At 38.7% G+C, this 27,500-nt stretch overlaps 2 protein-coding genes across 2 annotated transcripts in view; both read right to left on the bottom strand.

The window, feature by feature from the left end:
- LOC108258727 (uncharacterized) overlaps positions 1–16,442 on the bottom strand; it is a 38,558-nt gene extending 22,116 nt beyond the window's left edge. Inside the window, exons 1-19 of the mRNA XM_053676142.1 lie at positions 16,356–16,442; positions 12,212–12,286; positions 11,174–11,198; positions 10,916–10,946; positions 10,172–10,297; positions 9,882–10,078; positions 9,616–9,719; positions 9,079–9,191; positions 8,379–8,597; positions 7,540–7,614; positions 7,006–7,238; positions 6,749–6,815; positions 5,037–5,180; positions 3,816–4,012; positions 3,630–3,733; positions 2,585–2,694; positions 2,293–2,469; positions 1,899–1,930; positions 1,671–1,768 (exon numbers count right to left, since the gene is read on the bottom strand). Coding sequence (XP_053532117.1) covers positions 1,671–1,768; positions 1,899–1,930; positions 2,293–2,469; positions 2,585–2,694; positions 3,630–3,733; positions 3,816–4,012; positions 5,037–5,180; positions 6,749–6,815; positions 7,006–7,238; positions 7,540–7,614; positions 8,379–8,597; positions 9,079–9,191; positions 9,616–9,719; positions 9,882–10,078; positions 10,172–10,297; positions 10,916–10,946; positions 11,174–11,198; positions 12,212–12,263 — 2,104 coding nt within the window. The 5' untranslated portion in view covers positions 12,264–12,286; positions 16,356–16,442. The remainder of the gene's footprint in view (positions 1–1,670; positions 1,769–1,898; positions 1,931–2,292; positions 2,470–2,584; positions 2,695–3,629; positions 3,734–3,815; positions 4,013–5,036; positions 5,181–6,748; positions 6,816–7,005; positions 7,239–7,539; positions 7,615–8,378; positions 8,598–9,078; positions 9,192–9,615; positions 9,720–9,881; positions 10,079–10,171; positions 10,298–10,915; positions 10,947–11,173; positions 11,199–12,211; positions 12,287–16,355) is intronic.
- A 2,234-nt stretch (positions 16,443–18,676) lies between these two features.
- On the bottom strand, positions 18,677–26,567 carry LOC108258803 (circumsporozoite protein). Its single transcript, XM_017457738.3, has 5 exons — positions 25,167–26,567; positions 21,113–21,202; positions 20,896–20,994; positions 20,432–20,463; positions 18,677–20,310 (listed from the first exon to the last, which is right to left on the bottom strand). Exons 1-5 carry the CDS (start codon positions 25,204–25,206, stop codon positions 19,465–19,467), a joined length of 1,107 nt encoding a protein of 368 aa, XP_017313227.2. The 5' UTR covers positions 25,207–26,567; the 3' UTR covers positions 18,677–19,464.
- Positions 26,568–27,500: the final 933 nt, after the last annotated feature.

The raw sequence follows: 27,500 nt of genomic DNA on the forward strand, positions 1-27,500 counted from the left end.
CACAACAATACACAACAATACACACAACACACACACAATACACAACAATACACAACACACAACACACAATACACAACAATACACACAACACACACACAATACACAACAATACACAACACACAACACACATTACACAACACAACACAATACACAACAATACACAACAATATACACAACACACACACACAATACACAACACACAATACACAACAATACACAACACACAACACACAATACACAACAATACACACACACACAATACACAACAATACACAACAATACACACAACACACACACAATACACAACAATACACAACACACAACACACAATACACAACAATACACACAACACACACACAATACACAACAATATACACAACACACACACAATACACAACACACAATACACAACAATACACAACACACAACACACAATACACAACACACAACACAACACAATACACAACAATACACAACAATATACACAACACACAACACACACAATACACAACAATACACACAACACACACACACAATACACAACAATACACACAACACACACACAATACACAACAATACACAACACACAATACACAATACACAACAATACACAACAATACACACAACACACACACACACAATACACAACAATACACAACACACAACACACAATACACAACACACAACACAACACAATACACAACAATATACACAACACACAACACACACAATACACAACAATACACACAACACACACAATACACAACAATACACAACACACAACACACACAATACACAACAATACACAACATACAACACACACAGTACACAACAATACACACAACACACAACACACACACAATACACAACAATACACACAACACACAACACACAATACACAACACACAATACACAACAATACACAACACACAACACACAATACACAATAATACACACAACACACAACACAATACACAACAATACACAACACACAACACACTATACACAACACACAACACAACACAATACACAACAATACACAACAATATACACAACACACAACACACACAATACACAACAATACACACAACACACACACAATACACAACAATACACAACACACAATACACAACACACAACACAATACACAACAATACACAACACACAACACACACAATACACAACAATACACAACATACAACACACACAGTACACAACAATACACACAACACACAACACACACACAATACACAATACACAACAATACACACAACACACAACACACAATACACAACGCACAACAATATACAACACACAACACACAATACACAATAATACACACAACACACAATACACAACACACAACAATACACAACACACAACTGTTGCTGACACTGGAGACTCTTCTGTACACGTTACATAAACATCTTACAGAAAACTTCACCATATGAGTGATTTTTTAAAATCTGTTTATTATCAGTGGAGCATGAGCTGCACACGTCCCTGTGAATGAGCCGTTACTATAGAAATGCTAAAGTTAATTAGAACAAGTACATTAATATAATCCTGCGCTACTGTCAGAGCCGCTGTTATAGAACATTAATCAACACCTTCTGACCAATCAGAATGCAGAACTCAGCAGCGCCGTGGCGTAAAAGTGTGTAACAGACCTGCTGGTGTTGCCGTTATCAGGTTGTTGAGGCTGCTCAGGGTCACTGCTTCTGTTTCTGGGTTTGTGGACAGAGAAGCAAAGTGGAGCCACAAAAACCTGCGAGCACAGACACATGCACTCGGGTTAAAGTTAACGCACTAAAACTCCAAATATTGATCCTAAACCACGTCATACTGTGGATCTGTTTCACTCTGTGTTGTAGGGCATGTGTTAGGTGTGGACTTACATTTCCTGATAGATCATACAGTTACTTTTCATCTGAAACGCATAACAAGACCAGAGAAGACTGTAAGAACATTCATACACGACAGGCATGATACAGTATATTATAGATATTCTCATTTTATCTCATTTTATTATTTGCATGTGAAGGAGTTTATGATAAATTAATCATCCAATTGGAAACTTCATCATATACCAACATCACATGATCTTCTGAACGTGCTGGTTAACATTGAAACTGGTCATAATTAACCTAGCTGAGCTAGATATGGACGTAAATGCAGCACTCTTCTAAGACTAGCTCCGCTAACATTACAGTGCATCTCCAGCATTAAGTATGCAACTAATATCAGCTAAAATATGCAGCTTCGTAATCAGTAACACAGAAGATTCTGAACCGTGTTCATCTCTGAGACGAGGAGGACGAGCTGAGGAAGTTGCTGTCTCATCGTCAGTGATGTCAGTATGTTGCTGAACACCATGTCAATGAGCTGCTTTTTATCTGGAAATTGAGGCAGGTCTTCAACGATGATCTCAGCCATTTGGTTGAGAGTGAGAGCGTTGAAAGCCTCCATCTGGGTGAGACATGATTAAAAAAGAGTTATGATGAAAAGCAGGCAGAAGAATAGAGATGTCTGAGAAAAGGGAAGAGACAGCACCAGGATATCTGTCCTGAAGTACTGTACTTACAGCATCAAACCTAGGATTCAGCAGGTACATCTCCTGCACAGTGGCAAACTGAGAGAATCCACCCAGGTTCATCACGATCCACTCTAAACTGCTGTTACCCATGCAGGCACCTGCAGGAGGCGACACTGAGTCAGGTCAGATTGAACATCACCACCTTGTTTTGGATGTTCTACATCATCCAGTTGTTGAACCTTTTCTAATCTTTTACGCCACTTAATAACTCTGGCTTCCTTCTTTTTAGAAGATTCATCTCCATAAAATAAGCATGGGTGGTAAGTATGTCAGTAGTAAGTGTTAGCTTTTAAGGATGTTTAGAATATTTACAGTAAGTCTCAGGAATGAGAGTCAGGTCTCAAATGTCCACACTGAGCATGCTCAGATGTGCCGCTCAAATTTATATATATATATATATATATATATATATATATATATATATATATATATATATATATATATATTGTATAAATGAGAACAGAAATGCAAAACAAAAAAGAAAATGCATAAAAGTTTGTGTTTGATTTTATATCAGTTTAAAATCTTTTTTTTTTTTTTTTTTTGGATAGGTGATAGTTTAACCCATTAAGTCAGATTTAAATTGCTGTCATTTGGTGCATTACATATCTTGGCATCAGATCAAGCATGTGCCACAGTTTCCTAAAAGCATTATTTTATTTGGTAGAGTGAATACTCACGCTACCATTTAACAACATTTCTCAATTAGTTCCACTTCTCACACTAAAAATGTTGTCTGGCTTCATTCCAGCTGTGGCCCTCTGTCTCTAAAGATGAAAAAGACTAAGGCTTTGAGATACCAACCCTAACCTTAAACTCTGGGGTGTGGAACCAGATCTGCAGATGATAAAAACTCAGACATTGCTAGATACAAATGTACTGGTGCTAAACTTTAAAATACCTTTCTGTGAAGAAGATAGAGCTCTGTTATTGCATTCTGAGGAAGTTCTGATAGCAAGTACTGGAATCTAATTCTGTGTGTGTGCCACATTTAGCATGTGTTGGACAGCACTCATAGGATGAACAGTAATACCTGTGGAGTTCTGCTGGAGCAGGAACGGGATGATGAAGTCCTCATAAACCATACGAGTTCTGTTCTCTGCTGTGGGAAACATGTTGTTGCTCATCTCCCACACACTGAGGGAAGAAATTTAAATCAGTTAGCCAGGGACCCGAGGATCATCAAGCAATGAAGCTTATACATAAGAGGTTCACCTACAGTATCTGGAACGTTTGACAGCTAAACGGTTTGGCACTGAGGCAGAGCAGGTACTCAGGCATCAGACTGGGTAAGAGAGGCTTGAGTTTGATATGAAACCACAAGGTGACAAACGCCGTGTCCGTCAGGTCAGCGTGTGCTGGGTCATGGATCCGTTCTAGAATGTTTCTAAAAGGGGAATCTGCTGAACTAAAGTTCTGGAAGAAAGCAGGACATTAACCATACTTTTAGTCAGTTATTAGTATAGAGTGTCAGTAGTGTTATAGTGGTATGTCAGTAGTGTTACAGCAGTGTGTCAGTAGAGTTACAGCAGTGTGTCAGTAGAGTTACAGCGGTGTGTCAGTAGAGTTACAGCGGTGTGTCAGTAGAGTTACAGTGGTGTGTCAGTAGTGTTACAGCGGTGTGTCAGTAGAGTTACAGCGGTGTGTCAGTAGAGTTACAGTGGTGTGTCAGTAGTGTTACAGCGGTGTGTCAGTAGAGTTACAGCGGTGTGTCAGTAGAGTTACAGCGGTGTGTCAGTAGTGTTACAGTGGTGTGTCAGTAATGTTACAGTGGTGTGTCAGTAGAGTTACAGTGGTGTGTCAGTAGAGTTACAGTGGTGTGTCAGTAGAGTTTCAGTGGTGTGTCAGTAGAGTTACAATGGTGTGTCAGTAGAGTTACAGTGGTGTGTCAGTAGAGTTTCAGTGGTGTGTCAGTAGAGTTACAATGGTGTGTCAGTAGAGTTACAGTGGTGTGTCAGTAGAGTTTCAGTGGTGTGTCAGTAATGTTACAGTGGTGTGTCAGTAGAGTTACAGTGGTGTGTCAGTAATGTTACAGTGGTGTGTCAGTAGAGTTACAGTGGTGTGTCAGTAGAGTTTCAGTGGTGTGTCAGTAGTGTTACAGTGGTGTGTCGGTAATGTTACAGTGGTGTGTCAGTAGAGTTACAGTGGTGTGTCAGTAATGTTACAGTGGTGTGTCAGTAGAGTTACCGTGGTGTGTCAGTAGAGTTTCAGTGGTGTGTCAGTAATGTTACAGTGGTGTGTCAGTAGAGTTACAGTGGTGTGTCAGTAATGTTACAGTGGTGTGTCAGTAGAGTTACAGTGGTGTGTCAGTAGAGTTACAGTGGTGTGTCAGTAGAGTTTCAGTGGTGTGTCAGTAGAGTTTCAGTGGTGTGTCAGTAGAGTTTCAGTGGTGTGTCAGTAGAGTTTCAGTGGTGTGTCAGTGGTGTTACAGTGTACGCACTGTGTGGGCAAGCTGGTTCAGAAGTGTGTTGAGGTTGCTGGAGAGGTGCAGTACGAGACTGTTGACTGTTTCCCCTGTGAGCATCAGATTAGTGCTCTCCACACACTGCAGGATTTTTGCCACATTCTCCATCACATTAGTCACCTGGAACAACATAACAGCACGTCACATACAGTGCTGTGGAAAAGTATTTGCCCCATCCTGATTTCTTCTGTTTTTGTGTATATCTCACATTAAATTGTTTTAGATCTTCAAACGAAATACAACATAAATCAAAGACAACTGGAGTAAACACACAATACAGTTTTTATTTATTGAAGCAACAAAAGTTATCCAACACCTATCATCCATTTGAAAAATGAATTGCCCCCTTAAACTTTAAATCTGTCTGTGCCGCCTTTCACAGCGCTGTGGTGGAATTTTGGCCCACTCTTCTTTTTCAGAACTGCTTTAGTGCAGCCACACTGGAGGGTTTTCGAGCATGAACTGAAGGTTTAAGGTCCTGCCACAGCATTTCAAATTTTTTTTTTTTAGCCATTCAGAGGTGGTCTTACTTCTACGCTTTGGATCACTGTCTTGCTGCATAATCCAGTTGTGCTGGAGTTTAAATTTACAGACTGAAGACTGGACAGTCTCCTTTAGGATTTTCTGCTAGAGAGCAGAATTCATGTTTCCCTCAATTACTGCACGTTGCCCAGACCCTGAAGCAGCAGCGCATCCCCACACCATCACACTTCCTCCACCACGCTTGACCGTAGGTATGATGATCTTTTTGTGGAGTTCGGTGTTTGGTTTACTCCAGATGTGACGGGACTCCTGTCTTCCAAACAGTTCCACTTTCACCTCATCAGTCCACAGAACATTCTCCCAAAAGCTTTGAGGATCATCAAGGAGTGTTTTGGTGAAATTCAGACGAGTCTTAATGTTCTTCTGGGTTAGCAGTGGTTTTCACCTCGCCACTCTTCCATGGAGCCGTGTTCCCCCAGTGTCTTTCTGATAGTGGAGTCATGAACAGTGACTTTATTGATGAGAGAGGCCTGTAGGTCCTTTGATGTTGTTCTGGATGAGTAGATCGGATTCACTACTATGCTGAGTTTTTCCATTTGGAGATAACAGCTCTCGCTGTGGTTCTTTGGAGTCCCAGAGCCTCTGAAATAGCTTTGTCACCCTTCCCAGACTGATGTATTTCAATCTCCTTCTTCCTCATCATTTCTAGAATTTCTTTCAACTTTGCCAGAGTGTGTTACTACGTAAGATCTTTTAACCAACTCCATGCTGTTGAAAAACATTTATTTAAGTGTAGATGTGATTGAACAGGGTTTGCAGTAATCAGGTCAGGTTGTGTCTCGTCCAGCTGAGCCCCATTATCAATGCACTTTCATAGATTTGGGGAATTAGTAACTACGGGGGCAAATACATTTTCACACAGGCCCAATTAGTATTGGATAACTTATTTGCTTCAATAAATAACATTATTATCATTTATAAACTGTATTTTGTGTTTACTCAAATTGCCTTTATTTTATCTGAGATATAACCAAAAACAGAAGAAATCAAATACTTTTTTTTACAGCACTGTAGTTAACACATAAACAATCCTAGCTTGGTATATCATGCACAATCACCAAAACATTGAACATCATTATATTGCATAAATATGATCATTTAATTATAATATTTGAAGTAAGTAAAGATTGTATGTTGTTTCTTACAGCACACGCGTCATCCAGAGTGACACTGCAAGTGTCCAGAGTATTGTTCACTGAATTCTCCATATAACTACAAACACAAACAAGAACAGATGAATGCGTTTGAACATTTATATTTTTCTGCATTCCATAATGTTCTCTTCATATTTCTTCTTCTTCTTCCTCCTTCAAGAATGATTTTCATAATCACATTTTGTCAGATCCAAATCGATCACACTGTCATTGTACCATTTTATACCACGTCCATGGAAAATACTCACAACACATTATGAAAGACAGCAGTGAGGTCATCTGGTATGTCACTGGGGAGGTATCTGTTCAGTACTGGAACAACGACGTGCGTAAACCAGGAGTTAACATCTGTAGGATCAAACATCATCTGATCCATCTGCTGATTATCGCTGATGTTTTTATACGGAGCTGCGAGCTCTGCCAATGTCCAGTTTAGCATCGCCTGAATCAGTGTCACACTCTTCATGTTGCTCAGGTCTTGCTGTAGAGCAATTAAAGGTTTAATGGAAATGGTCATATTAAATGCGACAGCCTTATTTCAAGATAACTTAAACTATGATTTCTCTTCTCTGTTTTATCTTCTGTTTTTATCTTCAACTGTACATATAGTATTCTGTAGCATTGTGGCATCACACTGGCATTTCCTCTCTTATCTCCTACAACTATTTCACCCAAATTTTACACACCTGAATAGCACTTGCATTGGATACTCATAGACCTGTCTTACTTGTAAGTCACTTTAGATAAAAATGCTATAAAAATGTATAAACATAAAAGTTTACCTGATGTGTGAGAGACACAAATTCTCTGACAAAACTCCCAACAGGTCTAAAAGCAGTCATGAAGTCATTCACCGTCTGAGGAAGCACAGTCACATCAACCTGTCATATTATAGTGTTAATCCCAAAACCAACTGTTAATCACCACCATCATAAAAAAGGGTGCATGGGAAAGGAAAAGCCACAAAGCAGCTCATGAATACCAGACCTCGTGCGTTTGTGGTCTGATGAGACCAAAATCAAGCTTCTTGGCCACACTAGTGGAGGAATGAATAAGAACCTGATACTGACTTTAAAATGGTCATCCAAACCTATGCTGAAATGTCTTCACTTAACTTACTGCAACTTAATTTAGAAATATAGCTGTAGCACCTAATAGCATTTATTTTAATGGGTTCAATTAAACATGTTCCCATCAGGATTGACTATTTTGAATGGTTTTGGAGAGTTCACTCATTCTTGGTTCATGTGCTGGTTCAAACTTTTATAATTTGAATATGCAATATGGAATAACCATTAGCAAAACATTTCCGTGTTTTCTTGTTTCTGGAGTAATAGATTCAAATATCACACAAGTTTATTAAATAAACTGAAACCGCAGTCGGTTACCCCAAGGTCAACATCAACTCCAAACCATCAGACTCCTATAATAACATTAAAATTCCATTAGGGAACCATTAGATGTGTCTAGAATCAGTCACAACACACCTGTTACAATTAGTACCATTTACAATACACTACGTTACAACCACCAGGAACCAATGGTTATAGTTCCCATTGCACAATCACAAGCCTTGAGCCTGATGTTCATGTTAATGAGTAGTACTGAGTCCCAGCCTCACCTGTGTGAGTGGGTCTTGTGGAGTGGATGAGTACATAACAGGAAATCCTGCATTCCACATGGTATCACTGGACATGTTCACATCTCCTCCAGAGGGTGTTAGTGAACTCATCAGGCTGCCCAGAACCACACTGAGGGATTCGTTGTTCAGACCGACTGTCTCAGGATACAGCATGAGCTGTGCTTTCTGCACTGGACTCAACAAGTGCAGTACATCCAGCTGTATGGAGACAGCAAGAGAAAACCATTTGAACAGAACTTTCAGCTTGAAAATGGGAATGATATGAACATTTAAAATATGAAAAACACAGCATTTTATATATCTAGTCATCTGGAAGGAAATATATCAAGCTCAGCTAAAGAATATGAAACACCTAAGACAGGTCATTAGAACATGAAGAATGGGATTGACAGATGATGAGTTTTGATGTCATGTGTAGGATGTGTTGAAAAGTCTAGACATTCATGAGGGAGAATATTGGAAAGGGCCATCAAATTGGACTAAACATACTGTAGTGTACACCTTTATTCGTTGGAAGGACATCGAAGATTGGTGGATGTTCTGTGTGTCTCTAATGCGTGATTAGTCCTGGATATTGGCCACTCGGCTGCATTTACATAACTCCCTGTCCAACGGTATGTCTCGTATAAACCAGAAAATGCTTAGGATAGAAATGCAGATTAATTTTAACATTGAGTACCCCATTGAAGAGTGCATTGACAGAGCTGAAGTCTTGGAGTTGGGCCAGAATTGAGAAGGAACCAAAGTTCTTTGTGAGCCAGTCCTCAGTGGAGTCACCAGGGAGCATACAACCTAACACACACAAACACAATGTCGTTTATTAATATATACATAATACAGTTCCCACCATTGGCTAAAAATGATACTGTAGTATGGAGAACTCTGAGAACAGGGTCTGGAGTTCTGGCCAGCTTCTCATTCTACCCCCCATTAAAGACTCATGGGTAGGATCTCAAGATGGTGGGTGAACAGGGATGGAGGATGTTAAGGTGGAGGTTCAGGCATGGTCTTTCTTGCAGGCTTCACTTATTTCATAACTCCAAATAGAATGTAATGCAGCAATATCAGAGGTGGACATATGAGTTCCATTACCTAGTCCTCTGGGTAAGGGTGTGGCTCAATTTGCTCATCTAGTCCTTGGAAATGCTACAGTTAATTTTAAGCTCAAACATAGAAGTCATGTATTCATTACTAAAGTCTCTCCTGCTGTGTTTACCTGCCGGTGAGCTTCTGGACAGGAAGGGCTGCATGAAGTACGAGTAGATCCACTGCTGCCGCTGACTATCTAAACTGGAGAACTGCTGACTCAGCTCCTGCACCCTACAGAACACACACACACACACACACACACACACACAAGCATTACCATCATCATGGTGGATTTCCACTCACAAATATGACTAACAGACAATTTGGTGTGTGTGTGTGTGTGTGTGTGTGTGTGTGTGTGTGTGTGTGTGTATTTATGGTGTGTTTATATACACAGTCTGGTAAGTCTGGCAGCTGAAGTTGTTGTAGCCGAGGCAGGTGAGGAAGTTCTGAGAGATGGAGGAGAGCAGTGGAGACAGCCTAATCTGCAGCCACGCCCGGATGATGTCATCATTTTGCAGCAGACCTGTGGAGTTGATGCTCCATTCTGCAGACACGTTCAGCAACGGGACACCATTCAATCCCGAGTTCTGACAGGGAGAGAGGAATATTTAGGAGAGAAAAAGAAGAGCAGAAATATTCACCAATCTTTAATTCTCCAGGCCAATTCCTGACTCTCTCACCATAAACACGAAGACATCAAGCAGATCATCAATCAGGCCCTTCAGGTTGAGGATCTGCTGCTCTACTGCCCCAGGGTCTGATGGGACACCCACACACATCAGGAAGTCTGAGGTGGAGTCATCAGTCTGAACACACACACACAGACACACACACAACAAACAAGACTATCAGCATCTGAGTGTTAGTTAGTAGTGTTATCTAGCTATCTCATTCATTCATTTATCTTCTGTAAATCCGTGTCAAGGTCGTGATGGATCCAGAGTCTGTCCCAGGAACACTGGAGGTGAGGCATTAACACCCTCGGATGGAATGCCAGTCCAGGGCAGCATGCATGCACATTTACATCTTGGGGTAAGTAAGTGTAGCCGATCCTCCTACCTGCATGTTTTTGGGAGGTGGGAGGAACCCCTCATGAACACCAGGAGAACATGTGAAACTCCACATAGACAGTAACCCGATCTCAGGATGGAACCTGGAGCTGTGAGGCAGTAATGCTTCCCTCTGCAGCGCTGTACCGCCTTCACACTGCTTGTGCTAACTTTACATCTAAAATACGCCTTAATTTTACATTAAATAAAACAATGACATGACTTCCCTCATACTCTTTATAAGTAAACACTTTATTACCATCGTGGATGTGAAGATTACAAGCAGATCAACTGGACATTTAATACTGTGTACCTGTCAGTGCACAAAAGGGGTGTGTGTGTGAGGTTGTGTGTAGGTATTTAAAGAGGACTTACAGCAATACAGTCCTGTTGTGCAAGGCTGGTTCTGCAGGTTCCACGATGGAAATTTACCACATCAGTGAAAGAGAGAGAGAGAGAGAGAGACAAAACAAATAGTAAGACTCGCCCCGATTTTTCATCACTGCTCTAGGTTACAGTAAGTTCACATTTTTTTCCAGTCATAGTGGATAGCGGACATTTTGGAACGGTCTTTTTTTCCTGTTCATCATGATAGATTTTCTGTTTAGAATCAAGCTTAGAAATTGTACTTACTCATTCAGTGCTGTACATAAGGTTCCTACAACAAACATGAATCAAACAGAGAAAAACAGACATTAGTGCTAGATCAGGAACAGGACATTCGTGATAAACCTCTGTGTCCTTCTCCTGCTGCCCACGTTTACAATACTTATAATCCTCCTCTTGCTTTAATAAGAGTGTCAGCCCTGTCAGGTGAGGGTTCCACAAGGGTCTCGAGAGAGTTCCTGTTCATTTTAGTCCACTTTTAAACTGACCAGGTTGCAATTCAACTCAGCATTGTGGTCAGTGTCAGTTCTTCTAAAGCAGTGGTCACCAACCCTGTTCCTGGAGATCTACCTTCCTCAAGACTTTAACTCCAACTATGATGGAGCCCACCTAACCATCTAATCACTGCTTTACGAAGTTCTTGATCAACTAAAACATATGTGTTAGATTTTGGTTGGAGAGGAAACCTGCAGGAAGGTAGATCTCAAAGAAGAGTGTTGGTGAGCACTGATCTAAAGGATTGAGATGTTGGTGATTTTACAGAACAGTCAGTGTGTTCACACACAGATTTAACCCTGACACCTCAGGAGTTACCCTCAGCGTGTACAACAATGTGCTGGTGCAGTTGGATTGTTCTTGACTGTGGAGCCACGCTGCCTTTGGTGCCTGGTCACAAGTTTATTTAATCATTTCTAAAATTGTAAGACCTTCTCTTCTGACTGTTAAAATTTTAAGAAATGATTACAATAGTTTTAAGTGTTGCTGCTGGTTTTCATGAAAGCTTTTTAATAATGAATCAGCAGTTCCACCCTGAGTGGAGTTAAATTTATTTTACATTCACACTAAACTTTTCTTAGCTATGGAATATATTTCCCATGCAGACATTACAATAACCAAAAAGCTGAAATAAGTCCTACACCCGTTTGTTTTGTGTTGTTGTTGTAGTGTTTGCTTTACTATGTCTAAGCGTTACTGCTAATGTGTGCAGTTAATGCATCTTAAAATAAATATTAATGATTAAATAGTCTGTGTACTGTGTGTGAAAAAGGAAGGATCTCGACATACCGAAGCTCAGCACTCCTGAGAACAGGAGCAGGAAGAAGTGTCGTTCCCGCATGGTGAGAAGAAGATCAAGGAGAACTGAAAAACGAATAAAGAGTCAGGAGAATCATCAGCGCACAACAGAGAAGATACGGATTTACAAACGACAATTAAACAACAAGTATCAGAGTTTATGTTAGGGTTAGTTGAAGATGTGGTTTAGTGATGGAGCTTGTTGATGTTTGTGAGTGATCTCATGATCATTATTTGGAATGTCAAAAAAAATCTGGGTGTTGTCTGCGTGAACTTGTGATGCTGATCCACTGTTTTAACTTCTACTGACCAATCAGGAAGTGTCTTTCTGCTTATACTTGTCGCATGTTTCTGTTGGATACCATTTTAAACGTAAAAGGTTCAGACGTTTAAATGTGTGTAATAAATGTGTTAATGTTAATATTATAGCCCCGTGTTCAGAGGAACTTTTCTTCTGCTGTTCTTAGTTGCCTTTGGAAAGGAAAAAGACAGGTTTGGTGTGTGTTGTGTACAGCATGCTTTTTTTTCAGTCTGGAATGTCCACACCTTTTTTTCTGGATAATGTGATGTATATTGTTATGAAAACAGTGTTATAGAATTCTATTACTAGGACGTAATGATACACACCGAGAGGATGTAGCGTACACTTAAAACTTAATGTCCATCTAAAGGTGTATTTTGATTCTCTGTAAGAACTGGTTACCTGTACAATGCTTTTTTCCCCTGTTACTAAAATTTTAGCAGTATATACACTCACTGCCCACTTTATTAGGAACACCTGTAGAGCTTTAGTTAATGTGTTGTTTACTTTCATTCACTTGAAAAGCAAGACTGTTTCTGTATCTGTTCCTATACTTTTGCTCACCTAAAATTGGGCGGTCTGATACAAAAGGTGCCATGTTATAAGGTGTGTAACACATATGGATTTAAACACCAGGAAATAAAAGCTGAAATTCTGATCTATCGTCTTATCTCCATCTTTTGGTCTCAAACCCTTTGGTGTCTTTGGTGTACAGCACAAACTACAGAACTGGCATTGCAGTCCCAATACTTTTGGAGAGGACTGTTCCACATTCGTTCCACTGTGAACATAGATTTATAAATACTATCCCAGCTAAAATGATTATTGTTTAATCTTTCCTTAATTCTCATTAAAAATGTATTGTTATTTTAAAGCACAAGTTAAACTGCTATTAAAACTCCAACTCCGAAACACAGACATTATAAGAGGGAGTTTTAACCTTTTATATGTAGAGTAAAGGAGTTTGGTCTGATAAGTGGCTGGATTGTGTAATTTCTCTCTTTGTTCTATTGTGTGGTGGTTTCAGTTATTTGTCATGTGCTTGTTGAGGTTTAAATGAATGAAGTGAGGCGGTGTAGAGAGTAGAGCGAGGATAAACAGGATTACAGAGAATACAGAGATTTGTCATCAAAGATTGTGTGACTACACACAGGGAATCATTGGTTGGTCAAGAGTCAAAGATGTTGGGCTGGATTTCAGCCTCGGACATCATCAGAGCTTAACGCCACGACCTCACACACTTCTTCAACACGGCATGAATGGATGTGTACTGACTCACTCACAACCAACAAATAAAACAACCGATGTTACGCAATGTTCTGTTCATAACGTATTCTGAGCAGAGAATAAAAAGAAGTATACTGTAGATCTGATAGAGAAGAAAAACCCCAAACATACTTTTATCCTTAATTTTATAAAACATTTATCTGCTGAAGTAAATTATAATCAACATTACTGAGAGTCAGAGCGGACAGGAACGAGCAGAAATGTACACCATCTCAATAAACACAGCTGATGGACACTACCACTCTGGTGTGGACATACCTTTTTCCCCTAAAGACATTTTGATAAAGGTTTGCATATAATGCACACATTATATATTTCACACATTACATAACATAAACTTAATGCAGATTATATTTAAATGCATTAAAATGCAATGAACAAGTCCTTCCTGTGTAAAATGATAGTCAGTGTAAAACCCAGAGCTGAGGAGAAGCAGTGAGGAGCTCAGTTTATTTGGGAACTTAAAGAAAGTCTCCTGGGTGAAGCTCCTGAAGATGAAGCTGAGAAGAAGCCGAACGTGTGCAGTGCTTCATCAGGAACACTGTTAGGAATTTTTTTTTAAAGGAATAATTTGGATTTGTGTAATTTCATTGTGTTAATGTCTTCTTTATTATTCTAAAATACCAGAAAAGAGGACAAATGAGAAGGGCTTCAAATTCAAAATATCAAAATGATCATTAAAAAAAAGTTCATGGGTAAATTGGTCATTCTTTACATGAAGGTTCCAAAAACCTTTAATTATTTACCCACTTACACCTGCATGTCCTACTGATATCCATAATGGTGTCCATAATGCTACAAAGCACTGACACTGGAGACTCCTTCTATAAATGTTAAATAAACATCTCCTTACAGAAAACTTCACCATAGTAATGATTACATGTTTTTTAATCCGTCCGCTGTACACGTCCCTGTGAACGAGCGGTTACTATAGAAACGATAACGTATTAATAAAGAACAAGTGCGTTAATATAAACCTGCGCTACTGTCAGAGCTGCTGTTATAGAGAACTAATCACCACCTTCTGACCAATCACAGTCCAGAACTCAGCAGCAATGTGGGGTTAAATATAATACAGAGTTAATCCACAATCATTTATGTGAAAATGAGATCAGATTTTACGGATGGTGTCTGATGTAAGATGGTGAAGATTTGGGTGTGTATTTACAGAAAGGATTTTAGGTTGGACTAAATCAGCCTTACAGCTCCAGCGCAAAACATTTAAGTTTTGGTTGATCAACTACATTTGAGGACACTTTCACCGAAACCTCTCCTCTCTTTAAATGTGAAGAACATAAAAAGGATTATTACAGGAATGAAAATCACAAACGTGAGATAACTTCTGGAGCCTACAGGAACAAATATCACCATCTCATAAACCAAGAAGGAAGTGTTCACATTTAAGAACAAATCATAAATTTCTAGCACATCGGTGATGATGTATGATGTCATAGCTTTAATAAAACGTCTGAATCCATTTGCTGGTTTATTTCAAAGACAAGAAGAAAATGGAACACTTTAGGGTGAAATGTCAACCGGGTGTGTCGAGCTTTAGTCACAAAACACTGCAAACACACAAAAAATAGCCTTACAAAGGACTCTAAACACACACACACACACACACACACACACACACACACACACACACACACACCTGAATAACAAAGGAAATCTACATCTGGTTTTTCTGGTTGTGTAAGTATTCTGACTGACCTCTATTACACTCTCTCACTCACACACACACACACACACACACACACACACACACACACACATTGCTGTTACAGTTCAAATAATAATTTAATAATAATAATAAAAAGAAGAAGAAGAAGAATGTAAGAACAATGTTAGATATTAGATCTCAGAAATAATCCTCACAGTGATCAAATGATCAAATCAGATGATAAATAATAAAGATATAGAGACAAATATGTTTTTTTCTACAATAAACACCATGTAATTAACACCTTTTAGTCCCTGTGTTGTTCTTCTTTAGTTAAATTATACCTATACTTGAGGGTGCTATGTGGTGTAGATGTTCTATGTGGAACTGTCTCCTAGGAAACACTGTAGGGTTGGGGTAGGGTTCTATATAGAACATTTAAATTGACTTTTTGAATTTAAATATTGTAATTTTACTGTGTAATAGATATAAATACACACACACACACACACACACACACACACACACACACACACACACACACACACTCACACACTCACACACACACACACACACACACACAGAAAGCATCCCTCTACATAATTAAATATACACATAAATAAACTTCACCCAGAGGTACAGGCGCCAACACAGCAACAGCATGACACAATAATATAGCCATGATACATCATTCAATACACATCATCATCCCAGTGAACACACAAACCTGAGGAACATACAAACCTGAGGAACACTTAAACCTGAGGAACACTTAAACCTGAGGAACACTTAAACCTGAGCCTTGAAGGGTTTATCAACTAAAGTTAAACATATCCTGTAGTAAAGCTGACAGAAATGGTAAAAAAGAGAAAGCGTGACTGTACCTGTGAGATTTTTTCACCTGCCAGATTATGTGACTGTGTGTGAGTTAGCAAATAAAATCACAGTCAACTGCACCTGACACACTGACTCCGCCCACTCAGGAAGTACAGCCTCTATGAGATGTTATTAGAGTGCTAAAGAGTGCATGTGGAGCGTGTAATGTTGTGTTTGCCCTGAGTGCTGAAAGGTTGCATGTCTTTTTTTCATTTTATCTCATTTTAGAACTGTGTGACAAACCTCTGTGTGCTTAACAAATGCTTATCAAATGCACACACACACATTATATATATATATATATATATATATATATATATGCTAAAGTTTTGTGTAAGGAGTCTCCAGTGTCAGTGCTCTGTGACAGTCAGAGGTAACGCTGGTAAAACCTCTTTTGGGGGAAATTTTCCAACATCTTCAGGACACAGGAGTTTAGGCGAATTTGCCAGCTCATTGTCACCTGTCTTTATTTTTTGTACGTAACTGATTGAACATCACTTCCAGTAAATCAAAACAAAATTAAAACTATTAAACTAAACTATTAAATTAACTATTAAATGTTCTGTTGCCTGTATCAACCTGCATGGAACTGCTGTATTTGTTAGCAATTATACAGTAACTTGCTGATTGTTTTTTGGGTTTTTTTTTTGCTGATGATTGCTGAGATTCTTTTAACTAATTTTGCTTTTTTTCCACAAACAAACAAACAAATAAAAACAAGCAAAGCAGCATACAAAATGGCAAAAATACTTCAGTGCTACCTCATACATGACAAATTCAACAATTTTATAAAACATTCATACACTTTTGTTATTTTAATTTGATGTACATGTGTGGAAAACATCGTGTTTTTATAACTTTTATTCACATGAAGTGCGCCGTGATTTCAGTGAGTCAGATCATTTGGTTCAGCTCACCAATAAGAATCGACTCTTTCATACACACAGCTAAAAGTTAAACTCGCGGTTTCCATGGAAGCATTTAAGCAGTTAATGAAAGTGAATGAATGAAGAAATGAATAATGACATTACCTAAATATATATATTAAAAAAGAATTTAAAAAACCCGGGAACCCGGGAACCTTACAGCAGGGTCGCGCGACGTGTTTCTTCTTTACCTCAGACACAGAGCTATGGAGGCTGTGGAGCAGAAAACCTCCTTCTTTCTCCTGTGTGAATATTTTCCTCTTTATACAGGACAGTGTGCTGATTTAACACCAAGAATAAACATTTAAAATAGACGTTAACTGTGCAGTTGTTAAGTCCTAAGAGAAGTAACATAAGTACGGGATTAAAATGTTAAGTTAATGATCCGTATGGAATTTTCTCGAAGATTCTAGCTCGAGGCTCAATGCTAGCTAAATGCTACATCATGCTTATTTTTCCAGCTCCTTGATCTTTTCTTATTTCATTTCTTAGCGTTTGTCTTGAAGTATATGTTAAGGACACGAAGTTTGAGTAAGGTATGAAGGTTAAGCTATATAGACTCTGAGTGTTCAACTGTAAACTTAAACTCCAGTACTTAGTTTCTGTTTGCTTTGGTGGGAAATGATATAAAAGTGTGAATTATTTCTCTTACAGGATAGCTCTTACAAAACTCAGTATCTTTACCATGTTTCTTTATACACATCCTGTTATATACCTGTATCAATGTACATGCTGTAAAAGGATGTTACAGTCATGTTTAAAGTGCTGGTGAATATAAATTAGTACATTATTTTAGAGATATGTAGAAAAACCTTTTCCTGTTGCTTTTACTTGATATAATATTGCACCTTTACCCTGCCCATGGCTGATAATAATGATGAGGTAAGTTTGGGAAAAACTAGATCCTTCCTGTCTGGTTTAGATTCTACCTGTCTCACCACTACCATTTTCTTTGTTTAAATGATGAACTTTCTAACGTAACGTCAGTAAAGTTCTGTGTGCCGTAAGGCTCGGTGTTAGGCCCCTTGCTGTTTTCTTTATACACGCTGCCCCTTGGAAATATTATTAGAAAGCACAGGATTCATTTCCAATGTTATGCTGATGATAGCCAGCTATATATTTCTACAAGACCAGATTAAATTTCTAAATTTCTAAATGTGAAACAGGAAGTCATGGTTGAACAATTTCCTATTCCTAGTCATCCAGGTGTACATTTTTTTTTTAATATCAGTGGGAATATACTTCAAATTTATTTTTCTCATAGAATTCATAGGGATGCTAATAATTGTTGCGCACCTACATTTAACAAAGATTATTTAATAAGCCTGTGTTGTGTTTACAATTGTTTGATATCCATGAATTTATTTTTACTACTCTAACAAACAACTCTGGGAAGTGTCATATTTGCACATTCTCTTTATTGAAGGGAAAATATAAAATACAATCACATGGCTGACAATAGAAGTCGACCGATCGATAACCGATTTTTCCGGTTGCGTCTGTTGAACTTGGTATCGGTAAAATCCACTATCCATCGACCTATAACTCACAAGACAAGTATGTACAGGCTTCTGTGAGCTAAACAGAGTTTAGAAGACCATCTGAACATTCAGAACTTGGGGACCATCTAATTGTCTTTCTGCAGCTAGGTTAAACTCATAAAACCCTAAAACTTTAAAATGTAACTACACATGTAGACAGACTAATAAGCACTATAAACTTAGAGCACATAATAAGCACTATCATAAAAACTTAGAGATGGAAGTAACAATCTGTAGAGAAATGTTGTGCAATATTAACAGTATTCCAACACTCCAACAATTCACAGGAAAACACTATGAAAGACTAAAAGTAACCTATAGGAAAAGCCATGACATCATTTAAAGTAATAAAAAGGTATTAGATAAATTACACATATTTCAGATCTGAATGTTTACATTAATGAATAAAAACCTGACATGTGCTCAAGCTTGTCAGGTGGTCACGAGTTTGAATCCCAGTGATGCCACTGAGGTTAAAAAAAGAATTATTCTGGGTAACTTTTTGACGAACACCAGTCCAGATAGGTGGTGAACCTGAATCCCTATCACTGATTGGTAGATTTTAGTCTCTGGTAAACACATACAGAGTGATTGCATTTGGGTTGATTCTGATTGAGTGATTTTGGGATTCAGGTTCTTGAAGACTGATTCTAATTGGTTGGTTTTGGGGTTCGGTTCTCATAGACTGATTCTGATTGGTTAAATTTGGGGCTCAGGTTCTCATAGATGGATTCTGATTGGTTTGTTTCGGGGTTTGGGTTTTTGAAGACTGATTCTGATTGGTTAATTTTGGTGTTATGATTCTTGAAGACTGATTCTGATGGGTTGATTTGGGGGTTCAGGTTTTTGAAGGATGATTCTGATTGGTTGATTTTGGGGTTCTGGTTCTTGAAGACTGATTCTGACTGATTGATTTCGGGGTTTGAGTTCTCAAAGACTGATTCTGATTGGTTGATTTTGAGGTTTGGGTTCTCATAGATGGATTCAGATTGGTTGATTTTGGGCTTCAGGTTCTCATAGACTGATTCTGATTGGTTGGTTTTGGGATACATGTTCTCATAGACTGATTCTGATTGGTTGGTTTTGGGGTTCGGGTTTTTAAAGGCTGATTCTGATTGGTTGGTTTGGGGGGTCAGGTTTTTAAAGGCTGATTCTGCTTGGTTGATTTTGGGGTTCGGATTCTTGAAGGTTGATTCTGATTGGTTAGTCTGGGGGTATGAGTTCTTGAAGACTGATTCTGTTTGGTTGATTTTGGGGTTCTGGTTCTCATAGATGGATTCTGATTGGTTGATTTTGGGGCTCGGGTTCTTATAGATGGATTCTGATTGGTTGATTTTGGGTTTCAGGTTCTCATAGACTGATTCTAATTGGTTGGTTTTGGGATACATGTTCTCATGGACTGATTCTGATTGGTTGGTTTTGGGGTTCGGGTTCTGGTAGACTGATTCTGATTGGTTGGAATATTTTTCTGATTGGACGTTTTCATATTCATGTATCTGAAAGTAGTAAAAAATTGTGGTGTTAAAAGCTTTCATTTTTTATTTAAATGGTTTAATTGAATACATCTTATGAGAACTAGGGTTAGCTCTATTCATAATCATGTTGTTTTGTACTCACATCTGTTGAACATTGTGCCATTGTTTCTGAACCTGCACAGAAATGATGAAGAGAAAAGGGCTGCTTATTTTTTGGTAAATGAGTATAGACATGCAGAGTGTGTCATTATGGCTACACAATCTTAAGAATATATTACTCATCTAATATACAATAAATGGCCAAATGTAGGAGTTTCAAAAGGTTTCGCATTTTCCCGATTGTTGCATTGTTGCGCAGTGACAACGCACAGCTCTCATATCCATGAAATAAGAAAATTACTCACGTATTGGTAACATTTGATTATACTGAGCAGTTTTAGTAGTATACATATTTAACTAATTATTTGTTCTGTGCTAGTCTGAACTTTAACCTCAAAGTTATTTTTAGGATCTCATAGAGTTAAAAACAACAATATTGCATCACTGTGCCAAATGGTATGGACTGCACAATGCATTAACTAAATTGTATTTTTGAGGATGCTTTACCTTTGGACTTGAATTTATAGCAGATGATTGTAATTACACCAGTAGCCAAGAAGACTAAACCCACACTGACTGAGATATACACAGGTACACCTGAAACAACTGGATAAGGACACACAGAAACAGAAGCGTTTAGACAGACAGATAGACAGGTATGTGGATGGATGGACTTTATTGAACCCCAAGGGGGAATTTAGCAGTAGTGGAAAAGAAAGCTTACCTGCAGAAGAGACATTATGGTCTGGTGGTGCTGTAGAAGCAGATGATGGCCACATGGAGGATTCAACATCTTGGGTTTGGACATAAGTCACTAAATTGTTTCATAAAAGAATATGTAAACATCTGATCTTCAGACTGTATGCATGACTTGGATGGCATGTAATATGCAGGGTTTGCACAAGGTGCTTGAAGTGCTTTTTGAAATGTAAGCACTGTAAAACATAGAAAATAGCCATTTTTTTCTAGTGGTGCTTAAAATGTGCTTGAATTATGATCGCTGAAATTGCTGAAAACTTTAAACTGTTTATTTTTGATGGAACAGTAATATAGCTCTCGCTATTCACTCACTCATTGTGACCAAGACAGCCCAAGTCCATTTCTCAGACTTTTTTGTGTATTTCTTTCTTTCAAAAAATCACCTAGTGACAAATCAATCGACTTTTTGGCTAAACCTTGGCAAATTCCCGTAGAAGAGTGGCGAGTACTGCCCGGCAAGCGAGAGGTCCTGCTTTCCCACTGCAGGTACACCTCTCTCTGCGGATACTCTGTTGAGGAGCAGCACATTCTTTCATTTCTAACTTTCTCTCCCAGTGATCATTGTACATGTAAATACAGCTGAAATCACAGCACAACCTTGTCTTTAACTTGTGTGTATGGTGATGGAAATGGCTTGGAGCTGACTGCTGGTGAACATGTCGTCTCTTAATGGGCCGCGTTTCAGTCCCTATTTCATACTCGTTCCGTTGTCTGACAACAGAAACAGAAAAATATGTGAATGAGAACAGCTTTTTTGGGAATTCGGCTGTATTAAAATACAGTATGTGAACGCAGAGAGTAGTGAATGAATACGTAATGAACATGCTAATTAGCGCAGGACATCATCTAGCAACATTTAGCGACTTTCCCCTGAAAGTTGTTTTAAACAGTGCTCCTGTCACTCACCTGGAGTATAGTGATGTTATGGTGAAGATGAAGCAATGTCTGGGAAATGCAAATTTAGTCCAGCATGGCTGGAAAAGGCACCATGTATAAATTTATTGTGATTTATTATTATACATTTTTTGGGGAATTTAAAAAGAAAAAATAAAGAATACGTTTGAATGACATCTCTTGTGGGGGGCACGGTGGCTTAGTGATGATTACGTTTGAGTCACACCAGGGATGGCGATACGATTCCTGTGTGTGTGTGGAGCTTGCCTGTTCTCCCAGTGCTTCGGAGGTTTCCTCCGGTTACACTGGTTTCCTCCCCAGTCCGAAGACATGCGCTGATTGGCATCTCTAAATTGTCCATAGCGTATGAATGGGTGTGTGAGTGTGTGTGTGATTGTGCCCTGCGATGGGTTGACACCCAGGGTGTCCCCCGCCTCGTACCCCGAGTCCCCTGGGATAGGCTCCAGGCTCCCTGCGACCCTGTGTAGGATAAGCACTACAGAAAATGGATGGATGGATGGATGTAGACCTCTTGTATAGTCTTTGAAAACAAAAAAATAGTGCTTGAAAAGTCCTGGAATTTCATTATGAAGAATCTGTACGAACCCTGAATATGATTTATACAATTCTGATCAGTTTGGCCTGCAGCATGCATAAACGCTGCATGCGAAGGAACAGTGTATTTAATGACAAATAGTTTGTAGTTTGGAGACTTCTCTATGCATACTGAGGTAAAGTTTGGTGTTTCACAAGGTTCTTCTTTAGGCCCACTTCTCTTTTCTTTATATATACTACTTCTGGGTAAAATTATTAAACTTGGAATGATCTTCCACTGTTATGCTGATGATACACAGCTGTATGTTTCAGTGAAGCCAGAGACAGCCAGCAGCTTAGTAAAGTCGAGGAATGTGTAAAGGACATTAGACGTTGGATACTTCTTAACTTCCTTTTACTTAATTCTGATAAGACAGAAGAACTTGTACTAGGCCCACGTGTAGCTAGAAGTAATCTTTCTGATCTCACAGCAACTCTGGATGTTCTTTTTGTGTCATCATGTGTAGCAGTTAAAGACCTTGGAGTGATTATTGACTCCAGTCTATCATCTGATGCTCCTGTAGATAATATTACTAGGATAGTCTTCTATCATCTCAGAAATATTTCTAAGATAAGAAATATAATGTCACTACATGATGCAGAAATATTAGTTCATGCTTTCGTCACCTCTAGACTAGATTACTGTAATGCCTTACTGTCTGGATGTTCCAGTAGGAGCATAAACAAACTCCAGTTAGTCCAGAATGCAGCTGCTAGAGTCCTAACTAGACCCAGAAGATACAACCACATCACCCCGATCTTATCCACACTGCACTGGCTCCCAGTGAAATCATGCATTGATTATAAAATACTACTACTGACCTATAAAGCACTGAATATTCTCGCTCCACAGTACCTGAGCGAACTTTTGGTCTTTTATGAGCCGCCACACCTACTTCCATCAAAAGGTGCAGCCTATTAGTGTACGGGAATCAGACACAGTCACAGTGTTTAAGTCCAGGCTGAAAACATTTTAGTCAAGCTTTTTGTGAATAGTTTTTCTTAGGTAAAGGAGCAGATCTAGAGGATCAAAGGTATAGACTGTTGATGGGGGAGTGGCTGGCCGTCTTATGTCCCAGGGAGCCCTCATGCCTGTGTTCCCTTCTGGCTCTCCCTTTTAGTTATGATGTCATAGCTAGTCTTGCCGGAGTCCCTGTTTTCACTCACGCACAGTACACTGTCCTTAACCATTACAGGACAATAACCATACCTAATAATCTGTCTCTCATGATACTCCTGAGCGGCCAGTGATCCTGACCCCTTCTGATCTCCGGACCTGCCTGATCCATCCTGAGGTTCTACTTCTGATTGGAGTTCTCATCAGCTGGAAGTCACATGCTGCTGCTGAGGATGTCCCACATGGTGCAGACTAAAGATCACTGAGATTACTGAGGACGGTTCCACTTACACACCATAAAGATGCTCTGGACCTCAGTTCATATGAACAGTTATGCTGTGATAGCTTTAGCACTACAATCACCACAAACAGTGCTGCACTCAAGTCTCCATCAGTGATCAGTGGAGAAGTTCAACACAACAGACTTCCTGTAGAAACTGTAATGAATTTCCTGCTTACTTAACTGCACTATTTGAGCATGTAGTATTAGCACATTTACAGAAGGGGTGTATTTATTTATAATCGCACTATCCGGTGTCACCCAGATGAGGACGGGTTCCCTTCTGAGTCTGGTTCCTCTCGAGGTTTCTTCCTCATATCGTCTCAGGGAGTTTTTCCTCACCACTGTCACCTCTGTCTGCTCGTTAGAGATAAATTCATACATTTAACATCTATATCCTGAATTTATATATTTCTGTACCGCTGCTCTGGGACAATGTCCACTGTTAAAAGCGCTATACTAATAAAACTAACTGAATTGAATGACAAATACTGTATGTATTGTTGTACCGACTTCCTGGTCATGACGACATGTATAGCTAGGACTTGGAGTGACTCTCATCTTGAAATGCCTAATTGGAGTAGCATATTCTCTATGAATAATTATGAAATGCTAGGTTTTTATAAGATCTACTTAAATTTGACCATATTTTCCCAGTCTGGACTAATCCACGTCTTCATAGGATGCTCTGAGGGTCATCCCAAGGAACTCCATTTTTGACTTTGCACAGTTAAATACTTAAACGCACTCGCCCGTTATCTGCCTATTCTCTGTTTAGGTCTGTTTTTATTTGGTGGAAACACCATGGATCTTACAGGAACATTGTTAATTGTTTTTGTATTTCTCATTTACATTAACATTACTGAGTCAGTGCCAGCAAAAAGTGAGAATCTTCCTTTGTCTACCTACTGGTTTGTCTTTATTTGGTCCTCACAGTATTTCCATAAACCTTACAGGTCTTTAATGAGAGTCATACTTGTACTTAATGAGGACTCCTCCCCTTAAACTGTTTCTTCATTGGAACCTTCACCATCTAACAAAAGGCCAAATATATGTACATCCGAACAAAGCCTTTCTGCATGAGCATTGCTGCTGCGCTGATAATGAGGATTATTATAAAGTTCATTTCCTTACCTGAGATCATACAGAGGATGAGGATAAGGTGGGTCTTCATTCTAAGTTCTCCAGGATCTCCACACCAGTTCCACCTCAGAAGGATAGTAAAGGTCCTGCTCTTTTATTCCCTTGTCAACACCTCGGTCTGCTTGTGTCTGTACCCTGTTTTTTTTTGTTTTGTTTTTTATCTACATCTTAAACTGATGGTGGTCAAGTTCAATTCCTCTTTTGATAGTTAGTTGTGAAAGAGCTGCAAACCCACATCCATTACATCAAGTGTGTGTGGGCAAACTTACAGTACAAACACTTTAACACTGCAGTGACTTTATGGAGTGGTTCAGTTTCTTCACTTGATGTTCCCCTGCAGCCTCAGGTCAGTCACACAAACATGTAAGCAAACACATGAAGGTTTATAGTTTAATATTAATTAATTACATATTAATATTCTACATGTGGATCATCTTTATCTATGTGACTTTTGTTTCTAGTACTCCAGAATGAACTCTGTCAGAGATGGATGCCTGTTAGTCCATCCTTGGAATATTCCAGTGTGTAGTGTTCTGTGAGAGAAGATCTGTGCTGCCATCTAGAGCACAGATTGTGTAACAGCAGAAGACAGATACATGACAGAACTCTGGAAGTCAAAGTCAACATTTTGTGTAAACTTTGTGTTGTGTGTGAAAATCCCAGAACATCATCAGTTTCTGAAATACTCAGACCAGCCCATCTACCACCAACAAACACAGAGATCAGACTTTTTCTGCATTCTGATATTTGATGTGATTAACTGAAGCTGTTGTCCTGCATCTGCATGATTTTATGCATTGTGCTGCTGCTAAATGTACAGGTGATGAATGTGCAGGTGTTCCTGTTAAAGTGGACGGTGAGTGTACATTCACACATAGCTAGTTAAAAATATAACACACATTCAGCACAGTTTATTATATATGTTTACTCATTAAACATCATTATAGCACATTACTGCTGTTATTCAATGTCAGATAACATGTTCTGTGCAATAATTTTGATGAAAATTATGTTGATATTTTATTGGCTAGCAGCTACTTGGTAAGGAAAAGGATTAGCCAATCTGAAATCATGCTTTTTTCATGTTTCTGTTAGAAACAAATAGTCTGAACATAGCCACATGGAGATAACCAAACTGGTTTCATGTTAAATTGCACCTTAAACAGTTAAAAGAACATATTTGCACCAGGATCATACTTCACACATGAATATATCGGCCTTATCATGCCTTATTTGTACAGATCACACCGTGTTTTATGTGGTACATTCCCACTGTATCGGGATATTAGCCCATATATTTACTTGGTATCGGATCCCTACTGCATCCAGTGAGAACTGTCGAGGTAAACAATCTTTCCAGCCTAACAAAAGACTTCAGAGATGGGGCTTTGAAAATTAAAAAAAGTCATTAAATTTTATTTAAACAATAAAGTGAGACAGTCTGCAGAATGTCTAAACTACACAAACACACACAGCCCTTTTTATACCTTTCTCCACAGCGTACTCATCTTAGGTGGGGTTTTAACTTTTCTCATTAAAAACAGACTAATCTTCTTCGCCACAATTAATTATTCATGTCTATCTATATGTTATCTTAAATTCGTGGAGCATGCGCAGTTAGTTGTTTTTCTTTAAAGGGTTTTATGAGGACAAGGACAAAGTAAAAAAAAAAAAAAAAAAAAGGTTTCACTCAGAGTCTTTGTTTTTTGTTTCTCTTTGAACAACACTCTCTTCTTATGTCTCAGTGAGCTTCCATCTGTTTCTGTCCGCTGTCCTAGCTGATATCTACCTCCCTTCCTAAGCTCCTATCCTAACTCCTTAATTGGTATCCGGCCTCAAGGTTATTTACTTACAAAAGCAGTTTTCAGTGAATATCTAATGCCAATTTATTTCTGTGCAGAAATGTGCAGGATGACACAGAAAAACTATTACTGTCCAGTAAGACACAGAATTCATCTAACTCCATACACACTTAGAATATAACTTGATCAAAAAGTGTTCTATGGATTTAGATTATGCTTTTAAATATTAATTATACATATAGGTTATACATTTACATTTATTCATTTAGCAGACGCTTTTATCCAAAGCGACATACAAATGAGAAAATACAAGCAAAGTGATATATCAAGCAGAGAACAATACAAATAGTGCTACTGTACAAGATCCATTGAGTTCCAGAAGAAGTAAAGTGCGCAGAGTAGAGGAGTAAGTGCCAGAGTACATTTATTATTAATTTTATTTATTTATGTATTTATTTATTTATTTATTATGGGTTGGTTAGGTGTTGACGGAAGAGGTGGGTCTTTGGCTGTTTTTTAGATG

This window comes from Ictalurus punctatus, chromosome 26 (genome assembly GCF_001660625.3).
Source record: "Ictalurus punctatus breed USDA103 chromosome 26, Coco_2.0, whole genome shotgun sequence".
NCBI lineage: Eukaryota > Metazoa > Chordata > Actinopteri > Siluriformes > Ictaluridae > Ictalurus > Ictalurus punctatus.

Excerpts from the sequence above, each read along its gene's own strand:
- LOC108258803 (XM_017457738.3), bottom strand. The coding sequence starts at position 25,206 with ATGAAGACCCACCTTATCCTCATCCTCTGTATGATCTCAG. Across the intron at positions 21,203-25,166 it reads CATCCTCTGTATGATCTCAG|TGACTTATGTCCAAACCCAA; the intron begins GTAAGGAAATGA and ends GAAACAATTTAG. Across the intron at positions 20,995-21,112 it reads CCATAATGTCTCTTCTGCAG|TTGTTTCAGGTGTACCTGTG; the intron begins GTAAGCTTTCTT and ends GTCCTTATCCAG.